This window comes from Calliopsis andreniformis, chromosome 6 (genome assembly GCF_051401765.1).
Source record: "Calliopsis andreniformis isolate RMS-2024a chromosome 6, iyCalAndr_principal, whole genome shotgun sequence".
Taxonomy (NCBI): Eukaryota; Metazoa; Arthropoda; class Insecta; order Hymenoptera; family Andrenidae; genus Calliopsis; species Calliopsis andreniformis.
Window position 1 is genome coordinate 14,004,603 of NC_135067.1, and position 16,347 is coordinate 14,020,949.

At 42.0% G+C, this 16,347-nt stretch overlaps 1 protein-coding gene across 1 annotated transcript in view; it reads left to right on the top strand.

Moving 5' to 3' along the window:
- Positions 1 to 642: 642 nt before the first annotated feature.
- LOC143181224 (uncharacterized) overlaps positions 643 to 16,347 on the top strand; it is a 38,891-nt gene continuing 23,186 nt past the window's right edge. Inside the window, exon 1 of the mRNA XM_076381558.1 lies at positions 643 to 843. Coding sequence (XP_076237673.1) covers positions 651 to 843 — 193 coding nt within the window. The 5' untranslated portion in view covers positions 643 to 650. The remainder of the gene's footprint in view (positions 844 to 16,347) is intronic.

The window sequence follows — 16,347 nt, forward strand, 5'->3', positions numbered from 1 at the left end:
GTTATACTGCGCATAATCGACGCAGGGTGCAACCCGGAAGGTCCCGACGAGGGGCAGAAAATTACCGAGAGACGAGTGGAGCATCGAAGGAGAGAGGATCCGAGGCGCTTTTATTTTTAGCCAACGCCGCATCGCAAAAACCGGTTTCCGAGAGTCGGACCGAGCCACGAGGCGAATACGAGAGAGGAAGGGTTTCAGGTTGAGAAGGAAGCGAGAGGGAGACGCGATACAAAGCTGCCTCTCTGTCTACTACGAGGGGAAGGAAAGAAAGAGTGACACGGAACGTGGAATTCGCCTAAGCCGGTACACCTCTATCCCCCCCCCCGTCCTCTGTGTCTGTACTTTCTCTCCCACCTCGAACTATCGATTGCGTGCATACAACACGCGCCTATACTCCGGCTGCTACGTGACATCGCGAGTGTGAGATCCGATCGGGGGATCCTCGACGCTGCTGGCATCGCCGATTTCGGGTCGCGTACGTTAACAATCGCTTGTACGAGCGATCGAGTGGTTCGCGTCGATCTTCGGCCGACTTGAGGGTGTCGCGAGTTGCGGTGACTCGGGGGGGACAAGGAGGGAGCGAGTCGGGCGGGATTTACGATTGTTGCGTGGCGCGCGAGATCGAGCGAGACAAGGGAACGGCATGAAGAATGGCAACCGATTCGAGCAACCGTCAAGACGTAAGGGCGGTCGCCACGACGACTACCGATCCTCGGCGAAGCGAAAAGCGCGCCGTCGCGGCGCGAGGCGCCGCCGGTGCTCTGGCCCTCAGTATTCTGGCCGTGGTCCTCCAATCGGCGGCCACGGCCACCCCCACCTGGGGATACTTCACCAATCCTGACGGTGAGTCATGCTTTTGAAATTCCTTTTCACCGCCGCCGTACGTTTCTGCGATTCATCGAGACGATCGCGCAAAAACACGCGCGGCGATCGCGCGTGTCATCGACTCCCGCGGCCACGGACGTCGACGGCGAGAAGTTCACGGTTGCGGTATCGATTATCGATTTTCGAAAGGGGCTTTAGCGCTGCCCGCGCCCGTTTAGCGTGGACTGTTTGGCGTTGTGGGTAGAGTCTGCTTTATTTGCTTGGAACTTTGGGTTCGTACTGGGTTGGGTTTGAGTTGGCTGGGTATGAGTATAATGAAACTTTGGTAACTGGGATTTTGACCCATAAGAGGCATTTCATTCAGTATTTTTTTTAGTGAATTTCGATTATTGAATTGTGTCCTTTCGTGTTACTGGCGTGTAAGAGGATCCTAGAGATTAGCTTAATATTTTTTTCATACTATTTCTTGCTTTTTTATCTTGATTCTACAACGTTCTGAAAACTGAAAAAATGAAGTATTTATAACAGTGGAGTACAGTTTTCATTTTTCCAAATTTTAAAATTTTCAAAATTTTCAAAATTGAAATTTTGAAATTTTGAAATATTCAGGTGTTCAGATAAAAAAATATTCAAATATTCAAAACATTTATTTTCGTAGAATTGTAAACGGTCAACTTCATGAAAATATAGGGTTCTATTTCACTACGAATTCGACACTTAAACAGTAGTACATAGTACATTACAAATTCCAAACTTAAACAGCAGTAGTAGTAAGTAGTTGGAGTGTACTTGAAGAAGAATTCCAGACACTTAACTATTTAATTCTTACTCACTCGCGTAGGGTGCTCATTGATTCCTTACTGAATTATTAAAATAAATTCTCAAGATTATTATAAGGAAATTTTTTTGACTTTCCTAAGTACATCTAGTGTACTATTAAATACCATTTCAATTTATATGGATCAAGTATTTGCCCCTAATAAAATCGTACGTATGAACGAAATGTATTATAACAGTATCTATACAAGTAATGAATTAATTTTCTTGCTAGACCGAAGCAGAATATTACCAACGATATTTACTATATCCTCCATATACTTATTTTCTTAATAACATAGATTTTACTGATAGCACTAGAACGCCTGGTTCACTCATCTCGCGTACATGCACAGGCTTGCAAATGTAATTACCAACGACAGTTGCGCAAACTAATGCGGTTGGCTCTGCGGTTCCTATTGCACAATTTACGCGGAACTGACGTGCAATATGACTCTTAATAGCAGCTCGATGGTATCGCGTGAAAGAGCCTATCAAGAGAGCTTATGATCGTTTGAAGTCCAGAAAGGAAAATATTCGAAGAAACGTTCCTGTTCACTATATTTCAATCAAACCTCTTCCTTGCATCTGCGACTCATTTAAGTAGTACAAGGACACTTATAAATGCTGTGTATAGACTGTCTTTGCGCACGAATTACTTTTCAAGGTTGCGTAATATCCACATCTGATTCATATTCCTTATCAAAATATCATCGTTGTCCTCGTTGTCGACTTAGGTTCATTCTCTCCATTCATATCAGGAGTTTCATCAGAAGGATATGATTGTTCCCTGCAGGAAGGTTATGTGACCTAATTCGAAGCATGGTTCCCCGCATATCGAGTCAATTAATTCCAGCAGGGCGTTTTTACAGCTGCTACACGCCGTACCTTTCGTCATCCACTTCCCTCCTATCTGTTTCCTTTTACAATTAGATAACGCCACAGGTTGCTTAGCAGTTACCTAGGTCGTTCGTGTTTCCTTCTTCATTGCAAGCATTTTCTCTGAACTGTTACTAAACGCTCCACGTTAGGTATATTCTTTAGCAAAGAGGATTAGAAGATAAAGTTATTTTAACCAGTTTTATTTTAGTGAAACCTGGAATTCTACCGTGAGTTTAATCAGACTTGATATAATCAATGTAAAATAAAATAATTCTGGCGATTACATTTTTTGGAAACTAAAAGTTGAAATTCTATCTTGAATTTAATTAAACTCAAAGTTCGAAATCCCACATTCTAGGAATTTTATTTTTAGAAAACTAATAGCTGAAATTTTACTTTGAGTTTGATCAGCTTTGTTATAGTCAATCAAACAGAATGTAAAATTCCAGATATTCAGTTCACTAAAATAAAAATTCCTAGAAATCTTTTACCTTCCATTTCATTTTACTACTGTGTTTACTCTATGTAAAGACTCCTATGTTCGCGCACTCGATGAAGGCTTCATCACCATATGTCCACAGTCGTCCCACAGTGCACGGTACACTTTAAATACCCAAACACTCCTTTCATCGAACAGCAAATGTCATGCAAACGAGGTGCCATGGCCTCCCAAAATCGATACGATCACTCTGACTCGATTCCTCTCTAATCGTAAAACCACTCTCGCAAGAGTCCCTCTCCAATTTCCCACATAATAGAGTGAGGAAACAAATCGAGATAACCGTGTAATCCCCGTTCCATTCCACCGAATCGCGATCACTCTTGCTCTTTTGTTCGTCGGTCGCGTTGCTCAAAAACGGAACGAGAGGCGCGATCGGCTAATCGTCTACGCTCCGTCTCGTTCTCACAGCTCCTCCCCCCTATCGTCGACCCTCGTCCCAGCCTTATGCAGGCACTGTGGTGCATCACGGTGGATTGCCCAATCCCACGGAGCTGCGGCTTTCCGCCTTGCCGAGCTCTCTCGAGGTCTACCTGTTCACCGAAGAAAGTACACCGAGCGGACTGTATTTCACGCGGCTCTATAGAGCCGTACCGACACGCTTGCACGCGCTTACAAGTCGAACGCAACGCGCTGCCACCGCGTATCGTGTGTGCAATATCGTAAAGAACTCGGTCGTTGCGGCGCGCGTTCAGCCTGGTCGTTTCGTAAGGAACGCTCGCGAACCTGGTACGGAATTTATGGAGTAACGTGAACGCGATAGAAGGTAAACCGGACCGATTCAGGAGCATAATCTTCGGACAGCATTAACACGTTGCCTGCCACGGGAGCCTGGGTGCGCGTTGATTACAGCGGGATGGAAATCGAACGAGATTTTCTGGTCGTCAGTGGGTCTCGGTTGGTTTCATTTCGAGGTGGAATTAAATTTAATGGACTGGGGGGAATTCTGAGGTTTCGATATGTTTCAAGTGCAGAGGTGTAAGCTTCTGTTAAAGTTAGGATCCTGATGAAATTAGCCTTTATCTATTTTTATCTTTTTTTAAGAGAGCAATAAATGGTTAGCTTCTTTCATTTTTGTTCTGTATTACTATTTAATTCTTGTCGGTGTAATTATGTTTCTGATATTGTAGGTGTTCTTCTAACAAAAATCTTATAATTTGATACAGCTGGTTTTTCTCATGAGCCTCAAGTATCTAAGAAAACAGAAGTTCTCGTACTTTCCTACTTTTGATTGACCTTTTTCATTAATTTCTATCTTCCTCTGCGAAAAAATTAGAAAGTAATTTCTACAGGATAGTGAAATTTTTCTAATTTTTTTCCTACAATTTTTCTGTAAGCATAATATTGTTGCCAAAGGTATGTAAGGCAGTGTCCAGAGTGAAGCATAGTAAAGCAACGGTGCAATTACCGTTTGGTAGTAAACGCGTGAAAAGGGAGAATTTCATTAGGTCGCGCGCATTGGTACACAAATAACGCGTTCACGTCGTTAACTGTACATTTTGAATGTGTCCTGTGTGCGTTACACTGGCTGGTCATCGCTGAATGTAGCAAGAATGAAAACACCGAGCGAGAACCTAGCAGGTGGCTACTACGACACGCTGCCTGTAGTGAGTTCCCTATATATGTGTGACGGCGATTGTAACAGGTGCACGTGTGTATGAATGAGTGGCACAGGTATGTAGCTACAAGAAGGGTGCTCCTCGTTAAGGAGTTTCCTGTCTTCATCCTCTATAGTAAAGTTTTTATTCCCCATTGTTTATACTTTTTATGTATCTAGAGAAGAATTTATTTTAATTTATGGTAAGATGCTCCTTTTAGCTCTTGATTAGACGAAGTAGAAACTATGGGAGAAAAGATGCAAATACAATTTTTATAGAGTAACGTAGACATAAAATATTATCCAACTTTATCTACAATTAAACTCATCGTAACAAAGGTCAGAAGCTAATGCTCGTCGAATACAAAGATGCTAATTAAACACTGAGAGAAGTTCCGCGATCGCCGGTACGAGATTAACGCCAGACTCGAGTCTTCCTTTGTTTAACTTGCCTAATCGCGTGTCATCGTTTCATTAACAGAGGAAAATGTAGGCGAATGTTGCATACGCGACGAAGGAGAAACAGTCTTAACGATGGGAACAGACACACTGTGACACAATGTTTCTATGATTCGTGGAACTGGGTTAACAGATTTTCGCGCACTTGTTAACCTCACGTGCTATTTATCGATTTTGTTAAGACACAAATGAACGCAAGTTGTTCCTCTAGGATAGTATGGTCCTCGACCGTAAGTCTGCGGCTTTGAATACTGTTACTTACGTGATTTGCGTCCCGCATAATGCTGTGACTTTAGCGAACGAAGTAGTCAACTACCGTGTGTTGGCAGACCTGGACATCACAATTAGAATTGTGTCTCTGTGAATGTAAATCTGTTTCGTGGCGTAGAATTCTTATTTGTTGAGGTATCTATGAGCTACCTACCGTTAACTTTAATATCCATTAGACATTATAAAGATGCGTTTCATTAGTCAGAAACTATTTGTGATGGCTTTTTGTAACTCGAAGTGGAAATGGAATAGTTTCTACTGTAATTAGAGCTATGAATTTGAATCGTTAGAGGTAGTAGAATCTGTAGAGGGAATGATACTTGGATAAATGTACACTTGGACAGATGGACACTTAGATAGATGGACAGCTGGGTAGGTGAAAACTTGGGTACATTAACACTTATGCACGGGGATACTTACGTAGGTACATAGATCCCTGTACACACATAGACACACAGCTTCCTAGATACCAAGATAGATGGATACGAAGATAGGTGGATACTAAGCAGGTGGATACTGGAATGCATGTGTACTGAGATACATGAAAACTTGGAAATAGAGACATATATGTACTGAATACTTATTACATTAATATATAGACTCAACATAAATCGCAGGTAATCAAGAATCCCGAAATCTAAGATCTCAAACTTGATAACCCTAGAACAATAGCTCCAATTGAGCACATTTCTACACAAATTTAGAAAATTACTTCTCCTTTTCCCATACGCATAGACCTGCTCGAATAATTATGAACATTACTGTATATCATACAAAAGAAACAGAACGACACACTGGTACGCCAGGTACGCATGGTCACTGCCTGAAGAGACTAGCTGGTTCGCAGGTGTAAGTAGGTGGATCTGGATACTGTTACGCACGCATACATAGTACCTTGTAACATGACGGGGACCCACCGCCGCAACAGCCCTGTGCGTGTAACAAAAATGATAATCAGAGCCTGAGAAACGGGAGCTACCGGAAAGGTTCCGCGATGGGAGGCGATAAGGCTCGCGTTTGCTCGAGCATTTTTCGTTCAGAACTTCCCCTACTAGTATTTCTACGCTCCGAGTCGACACCCGAGCCTGACAAAAGCAATATAACCTTTGGCAAGTATTTTGTTGGACCGTATCGCCAAGATAGTTAGTAGTATCACGCAATTTTTAATGTATCAGCTGGTCCCATCAAACAGTATTTCCACGTGCTAATAGTTCGAAAAATAATCTAATATTTCATGGATATCAGAATCGGCACTATATAAAATATAGAATTGCTATCCCTGTTATTTCTAAGCAGTATTCACGTTTCTTAGCTTCGCGTGTTACAGTGGTAATTATTTAATTAAGATCCAGGAATAGTACCGATTCTAATCGAACGTGACGAAGTGAGAGTACATCGGAAATGAACATCATGCACTCCGTCTTCGTTGATACCGTGCAACGATTAGTATTGCGGGCAGGGTGTTATTTGATTACTGCAGAAAGTAGCTGGAACACGTAAAAACTGGTTAAAGTGGGCTAATGGATTCCATGAAATCTCGCGTAGAACAATGGAAAATAAACGATCAAAGACCGGTTAGGGAAGATAAATGGCCTTTTTCATGGTTCGAGATGATCGTAAACATGATGCAACAAAGAGAAGGAAGCGTTAGGAGATAGACACGCACCAGCTGAATCGATGAGCATCAGAAGCATACCGAAGAGTTAATGAAGCATCGATTCCTTTTAAAACGGAAATTAAGTGTATTATTTGACTGGAGATAAAGCACGCGAACCTACGACGCCGAGTCCCTCTGACTTCTATGATCTTGGCGTGTTCGCGAACGAGCGTCCAGCGTTCCATTCGCCGATGCATCGCGTACGAGCTCGAAGGAAAACCTGTTGTGTGCGTCGCATTCTCCTGCCAGGCCAAATTGATGTGTCATTGTCGATTCCTGAAGCAGCACAATGTGCCGCAACGTAACACACCATTACGACGGGGGAAACAAGTATGCCATCCCCAGTGTCGTGTGTGCACGCGCGCGCTCGTGTATAGCGAGAGAGAGGAGTATAAGTACCGCTATGCAGGGCCAGGAAAGCTTGGAGACCGTGAGTGCAACGGCCTTTACCTGGCTCTCACTCGCTATGCCATCTTCCTCTAAAAGTTATAGTCTACGTGAGCCTCTCGTTCGCCAGTGTGAAGAGAGGCCCGTCTGTAACGGAACACGATACATTATTAGAAGCCGCTGAGATTTCTCCATCAGCGTGGCTGCCCCTGCGTTACGACACCGCCGATCCCCCGTTCCTTCCTTCGAACTTGGCGAGCTATTCGAACTCGATGCGATCGCTCATTAGGGGGTAAGGCGCTGGAATGTTTAGGAATTACTTATAATGTGGGCGTCTCAGGCTTTAAAATCTATGGAAGTTCGGGAAATTGGGAAACTGAGAACATTGATGTTTGAAGATAAAGATAGGTAGGTTCGTGGAAACTCGGGAACATGAATAGTAAGATACGTGAATACTTGGGTAGGTGGAGACTTGGGTACTTGGAGACTTGGGTATACGAAGTTTGCTTGAGTACCTGAGGTCCATCAAGGTACCTGAGGTCCATCGAGGTACCTGAGGTCCATCGAGGTACCTGAGGTCCACCGAGGTACCTGAGGTCCACCGAGGTACCTGAGGTCCACCAAGGTACCTGGGGTCCACCAAGGTACCTTGAGTTCAGACAGAGATCAAGTACCTTGGTGGGTGTCAGGTACCTGAACTCTATCAAGGTATCCGTGGTTCAGCAAGATACCTGAGGACCACGGAGGTACCTCTAGTCCATTTGCATAGATACCTGAATATTTGAGTACTTCGGTAATAACACGTAAGAGTGTGATTTCGTGCCAATTAGTTAATCATAACCCTCTATCTCACATCCTAAAATTAACATAAGCAGTAGTAATATTTCGTGATGAAATCCCTGTACATGTTAATACCTTTAACAAATTATTATAATTTGTATAAGCATACGGAGTTCGCATAACCTAGTTATTATGCTCTAAACTTTGGTATATGCTAATTCCTACCACATTATCGTTCAGATGAGAACAGCGTGTAATAATCCGGTCGTGGAATCGAGAAACAAGACGAGAGATCGTAATACCAATACGAGTGTCTTCGAGGAATGTATCGGATGGAAACGAGAGCGGATAGTCTGGGTTCGCCATGCCTCGTTTCTTATGTCGCGATTAAACGTCCGGCTGCTTGGACAGGTATAAATCATCAGCAGCGGTTTTCGAGCAATATAAATTGCTAACTACCTCTAGTATCAGTTTCTCCACTACTTTAAATACTGTATCTAACATTCCACCTTTTTACTATTTCCCTTTTCTCAGACTCACCAACTATCCACTATCTATAGAAACGTTCCTGTCATCGACTCTTCGCTAGATATCGCACCTACAACATCATTTGCATCACCCAGATATTCTTGCACTCTCACTTCATGCTCCATAAACAAATCTCAAATTAAAAAACAATGCAACACATCCACTATTTTTATCCTATTTTCAAAATGATTTCCCACTTTTTGTTCACTTCGATGCAGAAAAGAAATTTCGCTAGCCTAGTTTGCATAAACATCGTTCAATGTTAACACGGAATAGAAATCGTCGTCGTATAAGTTTCAGGGTCCCGTGAACATTACCTTGTCCTCCTCTCCTCTCGCTGACTCTCCACGTTGAATTTATTCATATTCCGCACACAGAGACAGCACGGCACGCTAATACAGTCACAAGGATAGGTGGCAATAGCTGAAAGCGTCGTTGCGCAATGGAATTAGGTAAACAGATATCCACAGTACGTACGTTTCGTCCGTGACATTCTTTCTCGCGTGCAGGGGAGTTGTTCTCACGATTCAATCGTGTCCACCGTGTGGGCCGCTTCGTTATGAATGTATTACATCGATTCATGATATATTCGAGTGGCGCGCGAGAATAGACGGTCAGACAAGGACGATACACCACTTGTTAGGATCTTAACGTTTGTCCGTATCACTTATTCCACTTCACGTTGTATCGCTGTTAAATTGTTCCTTATGATGTGACATTAGCGAAACGGAGGTTTGAAGAACATTATTAAGAAATTGTCAAATAGAGTTTTGATGTAATGTGTATTGCTTGCATAAAGTGGTCCAGTGGTGGATTTGTGTAGTAGCGTTAGGATACTCTTTTATGGAGATATAACCCCCTTCTGTTGTGTGTAAAGGAAGTCCAATTTAGCTCAACTAACTATGTAACAGTATAGTTAGCTACGAGGCATTGTATTTTAACGTGGACAAAATTCATAGACCACGAGTTACCAAACCAGTTATCTTATGATCCAATGGCTTTCTCGGAAATGAGTTTCGAAAGTACTTTGGAGGTACACTAACTTTTCGATACGTGAAGTTCTATCATGATAGTTATCGTAAAATCACCTGGCTGTTCAGGGTTACTTGGAAGACACATATATTCCATTTCTACGCTTGCCCCTTTCGACAAATTTACTTAACTGTCTTCTCGAAAGGCAAATGGATGTAGATTAAAGGGAGTCGTATTTGTAATCTAAATGAAGAGCGATCTTAGTTGGTGGACCTAGACGTAATGCTTGCTTTTTAATCGATCTTTATCAATTCAAAGAGAGAATTGAAAATTTGAATATTTAAATACTTCAGAATTTGCAAGTTTGAAGCCTTTCAAAATTTTACAAATTAGTAAAGGGTTATTAAAAAGTGAACGTTACACTCGATGGACTTGTGTTATTAACTTCGACTGTAGCAGCACTTTCGAAGTTAATTCTCATCTTCGTAAGTACTTTATAATATAATCTCCTACTTGAACGGATTCCTCAAGCCACTTCCACTGAATATTCATCAAGTGTCTTGCAAGGAATCGATATTTAAAGGATAACTCCAATACTTACGCAGCAGGTTCGTGGTACTCGCCAAGGTCGATTTCGAGTCTAGCAATTCGTCCTGATGGAAAAAAAGCTTCCAGCGGGCATTCCTCGCTAATCGATTTAACGTGTCCCGTTAATTTTGCATCGTTCAGAACTGAACGAGTGGTTAATTGTAGCATCGGAAGTTGTACATTTCCATATATCGACATACATTGAACGAGGAATAGGTAACTGTTAAAGCAAAATCATTTATCAGATCATCGACAAGCCCGAGCGATCGCTGGTGGAATTAAATGCTATAGGAAATATAAAAGTAGCGGGGGCGTTTCAATTATATCGGGAATTTAATTGCATGGATCGTGGACACTCAAGTGGATCGCATACATCATTCGCCCAGGCTGAGATTACGAGTTACATATTCTCCTGATTGTGTATGCATTCCAGAGAAATTCTAGGAGACCGCAACCTCCGTATGTAGGGAAAATTGGCTGTCAGAACATGTCAGAAGTACATTGTAAATCGTGTCCCACGAATGAAACGCTGTCCAAGCAAATGTATTACGTTTCCAGCTGAAACTTATAGTAAAACTTCTGGCGTGCAGAATTACACTCAGATCATGGTTGACACTTTAATGCAATTTCATCGCCGCACGAGAAGTCGGTGGAGCGATGCTTTCCCGAATCGATACTGAATTTAATATTAAATCAAACGATGGCGATGTACTTTGCTTAATAATAACACGTTACATTTAATAAACCCTTCGCCAAAACTTTCCACTCGACGTTTAGTAACAACATAAGCTCTGCACAGATTTCATTATACTTGCAAGTAGAAAATACATTACCCTGGATAAGTATTGAGACATTCTAACATTATTGGAGATGCATGAAATACTTACACATTTTTATTTATATTAACTGATATTAAATGTTATCCTCATCGGTATTTCTGTACCTCAGAACTAAAATAACCTAAATTCAACTTGGATTACTCTGGCTCTAAGGTACAGATTTGTAAACCTTATACAAATCCTGTTAGATAAAATTTCTAGTCAAAACTATATTACAGAATTTTACTCGGTGTACTTCACATATTTCAATAACGTGTAAGTGTCCAAATACTTCTCCACAGTAGTGTACATCCACCAACTCAGTACCTTTCACTTGAATTAAGAATCGACACACGCCGAGCTTACCCTTTCAATCATAAGCATTAAGTGAAAGAATAGTAAACGTAATCACGAACCGCGGAGGTGAGCCCGTGACGTGTTCTATTCGACGAGTACGCCTGTTACCAGCAACAGGAAGGTTCCCTGGGAGTTCAACATCCGGCGCACGAAAACGGAAACGGGAGTGCACCGTCTAGCGTCGAGCAGAACGTCGGCCTCTGTCGCGGATACGCGCGGCGCGATTCGCTCGCACGCTCGGCTTTCGTACCAATTACAGATAGTTGCATCGCTGGTAATAACCCTCGAGACACGATGCAGGCAGTGGGGACCATGATGGTACGACGATGGATAAGACGTCCCACGGGTTTCCAGGTCGTGGCATGTCGTCATTCGTGAGAAAATCGCGGAGCACGAGCTGCACGATTTCCGGAAACTGAAGGCCTGACGCTGGACCCAGAGACGGCTGAACATCATTGCTGGCTCACGCTGCCAGTCGCGAGGTTGGTCACGAAACTGAAGGAGGATATAGTAGATCATTGGTCTATGGAGTTTTGGGCATTACAGTGGGTGGAATTGTGAAGAACAATCGGAGAAAGTGGTCTCCAAAGAGGAATCGGAGATGGTATCGATAGTGGTATCTAAAATAAGTCTATAAGAGATAATCTCTTAGGAAATTGCGTTGGGAACCAGGCTGAATCTGGAAATGACTGTGGAAATGGTCATCATTTCCTTGAATTAAAAAAAGTGAATTAAGAATTTGAATATTTGAAGATTTGAGGATTGTTCTTGGACAAACCTCTATTTGTCAGAAGGATTCTCAAGGAACCTCAATTCTTTATAATCACCTTTAATTGAAGAATATAATTTTTCACGATAGACTAATTTTTCCTTCCACAAGAGATCACTGTAGATTTCAATCAAGATCATCAGGCTCAGTCTCGAATACCAAGCGTCATGGAAATAAATCCTAGGGTCACGGAATGGTCGAGCCTGGGTCAGGCGCACGATGGTTGCACGATAGTCTATTATTTTTATTACGATCCCTGAGATACTTCTGACACTACAGTTATATCAACGCCATTATCCAACGACTATCTCACGAGCAGCTCCACGAAAGTAACGTTCGTTTGATAATTAGCGAGAAAATAGAGGCATTTTGCATACGTTTAAGCCTGCTCCATTTACATGAAAGAATGCGACTGAACAGTTCTCCTTCCTGGAGAACAATCCGCGTGCAAACATCGAGGCGTAAGAAGCAAGAAGGATCAACGTCTAGGATTTCCATCGTATTTATCACACCATGTTTTTTCTATAAAATACCGTTCTTCGTGGGAGAAAAGTCTGCAGTTTCTCCTTCCTTCAACTCCATTAAAAATACACGATTCTCGAGACAAGAACGAAAGAAAGTCGAACGTCTAGACTTGTTCGTTTCTTCATGTTATTCGCCTTCAACGAGGTTATTAATCAACATTCAGACACTCGTAATCTTCTTCGTTTCTTTTTTTGTTGAGACGCGACATCCGTGAAATTTTGTTTTATCGTCACATCGCAATTCACAGAGTAGCTTAATGGCGTGCCACTTCGAGCTCGTAACGCTGAAGGTGTTTCTAGCAGACAGTTTCGTTTGTCCCGCCATTTTGTAACTATCCACTTCACGGAGCTTTCATACTGTCAATTGGATTCGCATAAATCAGTCTTTACGGATCCATTTAAGCTCGTAACGATTTTCCTGTGTTTTTCGATTATCCTTGTCGAAGTGATTGCGTAAACGATTGTTCAACAGGTCTGGAACTCCGTAGAAATGTGTTTCGATCGTTCGCTAGACAAAAGCTTGTCAGCTTGTTTGTTCACGGACAATCTGTGTTATGTAATGCTCGTCGCTTTCACGAGCTTTGGAAAAACTGAGAATCGGTGAGAATGCCGTGGATTACATTTTTGCGATACGCGTCCCTCGATTAGTAATTGAAACATGGGACTGGAATTCGCTTTCGTTTTATCGTGGAAACGTAGGTCGACTTTGGTTTCAGATAAATTGTTATTTACGATCGTCGTGACTCACCGATATTCCTGTATTATTATTTTAAATTCGTCATTGTGTCTTCCACTTTCAAACGCGGAGTCATTTTCACAGACACTTGAACATAGAACACGGACAAGTATCTAGCATTGACAGTAAATGAATTTCGATATGATTCCACAAAAAAGTCCAAGACTATCCATTTATATTAGAATATCCCTCGACTCTAACCCTCGATCCCCACCAAAGCAGTCTATCAAATTAAAAGACAGAATTGTCGTCATCCTTATTTCGCAATAGTCATTGCCCTGCCGCGTGCAGGTCAGGGTTCGCGTGACAGTAGCGAACACTTGAGTCCGCAGGATGTCATGTCGATGATGAACTGTACTTAACATAGATCGGTGTCATTACGACAGTTAATCATTAGAACGATACGACATCAAGCCAGTGTTCCGTCGTTGCCTCTCCTCGTTTTCTATTCCTAGACCGTCACATCCAATAAGACCCTTTCCTCGTCAAATGTCCCACGTAAAAATATTGCCAATCACGGCGACAAATCCCACCCTCCTCCAGATATTTCATTGTGGAATGCGCAGGGGATTGGCCGCGTGACACGATGTCCGCATCCCAGCGTCGATGCGAGTCGTTCGAATAATCCCGCGTAAGAGAGGCGTCTAAAAATAGGCGAAAAGCTGGAGAAACGAACGGAGAAAGGCAGGAAAACAAGAAGATAAGTCAGCTACGTGTGCGTGGTGTGTGATGTGAGCCGTGAGAGATGTCGGTAGGAAGAGGTCCATAGAATCGAGGCCCCGGAAAAGGAGACTGGGCTGATATAATCCCAGGAAACGCTATCGTCTTTCTCCACTGGTCTAATCTATTTAAGCCTGCGGATGAGCCCTGTGGAGGAGGCTGTAAGGCTCTAGAGCCAGGTGGAATTGGACATCGGTCTCTGGCAATATTTTTTCCGACTTCAGAAATGGGGATCCTCGCTCGGACTTTATAGGACCTACCAAAGGGTAAACCACACCTATGGTTCTTTCATGGGACTTACAGGCGAACACCTGTTCTTTGCACTCTGGCTGCGGATTTCGGAGCTTTCTGGCAGTTCTGGTAGCCTGGAGCTTATGCGGAACGTAAAACGAGGAATCTGTGAGGGAAAGAGTGGAAACCTGGAACTTGCTGTGGTTGAAACTTGAAACTTCCTTTAACAAAGATTTTGAAATAGAAGAGAATTTAACGAGAAAGATTAATTCTAGAATTTCTAATCTTAGTTTAATAATGATTTTTCTTTAAACGCTCTTTACACATTTTCTCCATGAATTCTTGTTACCGCTAACGAGTTTCTAATTTCTAGTCATTAAAAGATCGTATTAGCTATCGTGACTCTAGGTTCCAACGTTTATAGACAGACCCTAGTCGCTTTGTGAAAGTAAAACAGGACTGTGAAGAGTCACCATCAGCCTGTCAATCCTCGATTTTCTAAAAATGGCATAGAGGAGGAAATCGACGACACTCCCAGGAAAATGGTGACTGACAATCACGAACGACATGTGTACCTTCAACTAGAGAATTTCTCTTATTCCTTTATTGCATTCTCGTGACGGATGCAGGGTTATTGGGAGAATTCACGGTATTTTTAGAGATGGTTTCTGAAGAATAAGGAAACGGATTGGATTTACAGGATCTTGCGGTTGTCTAATTGTATTAAAACATTTAGAGGCTCGATGAACTCTTTTCTGTTCTTCTTCACACGAAGCGGACAGTTCGCGTGTTTCGCTCGAGCGACCTGCGTGTTCCGGCTGGCGACCACCGGAAGTCCATTCGACTCGCCTCGGTCCTCTCCGCGCTATTCTCGTCACTTTTATTCGGACTCGGATTCTAGACAATCATAATGATTTTTCTTTTATATTATGAATTTTTTATCGAGAGATTGCAATAGATAATTTTGTACCAGGATAAAACATTTTTAATCTTCATAGATACACTTTGTGAATAACAAATTACTTATCTATGTATAATTAAATTTATGTAAATTCGGCTCAAAAATGAATTTTGAACGAATGGTAATATTTTCTTTGCAATTTCAGGGCATTATCAACTGTCCATGTTTTTATAGATAGCATGGTTATTAAATTTATATTTTTTTTAAATTTACTGTTCTACGCTTTCTCCCATAAAATTGCGTTAGGGTTTAATGAGTATGAATATTAAAAGAAATTTTTCGAAAGTGTGAACATTCCGTGTCGCGTAAGGAACTCAGAGTTTGATAATGGCAGCACTTTATATCGCGTCAAAACAAGTAAGTTTCTTGGCTTCCAAGAGTTACTATCACCAATACCATCACCACTGTCGTCTTGAGCTACCATTCCTTACCGGTATAGAAACCGTGTACCACTTTCCTTATGTACACAGTAGTAATTCTGTCTACCTTTCACCCATGGACATCGACCATTTCATTCAGACTAACTTCTTCCACGCAACTAGTTTCGATATGATCCGTTTCATTGCTCCTTATTAACAATTTTATGTAATCTATTACACTGATGTAGGATTACTAATAGTCTACTATTAGTACTAGGCTTCAGATTTGGTGTTAAAATTGCAAATTTTCTAATATAATTGATGGTTCGATCAAAGAGCTTCCTTTTCAAGGAATTCCAGTTCAACTGTATAATGAAAAGTCTTTAAGCAAACTAATGGATATATCGCAGACGAGAAACTTCACTCGAATGCATTTTTCCATTGCAGTATATCGAAGAGAAAGAAAACCATTTTCTATCGTCTCAGTGGCTTAACGGTTGTGGTTGATTGGACTGCATCGCTCCTTAGTTTAGAACAGGAAACCAGTTTTCTTGGTCGTAAGTGTACCATGTACCCCGTATGGGCAAGATACGAATCAGTTACAAGCAACTT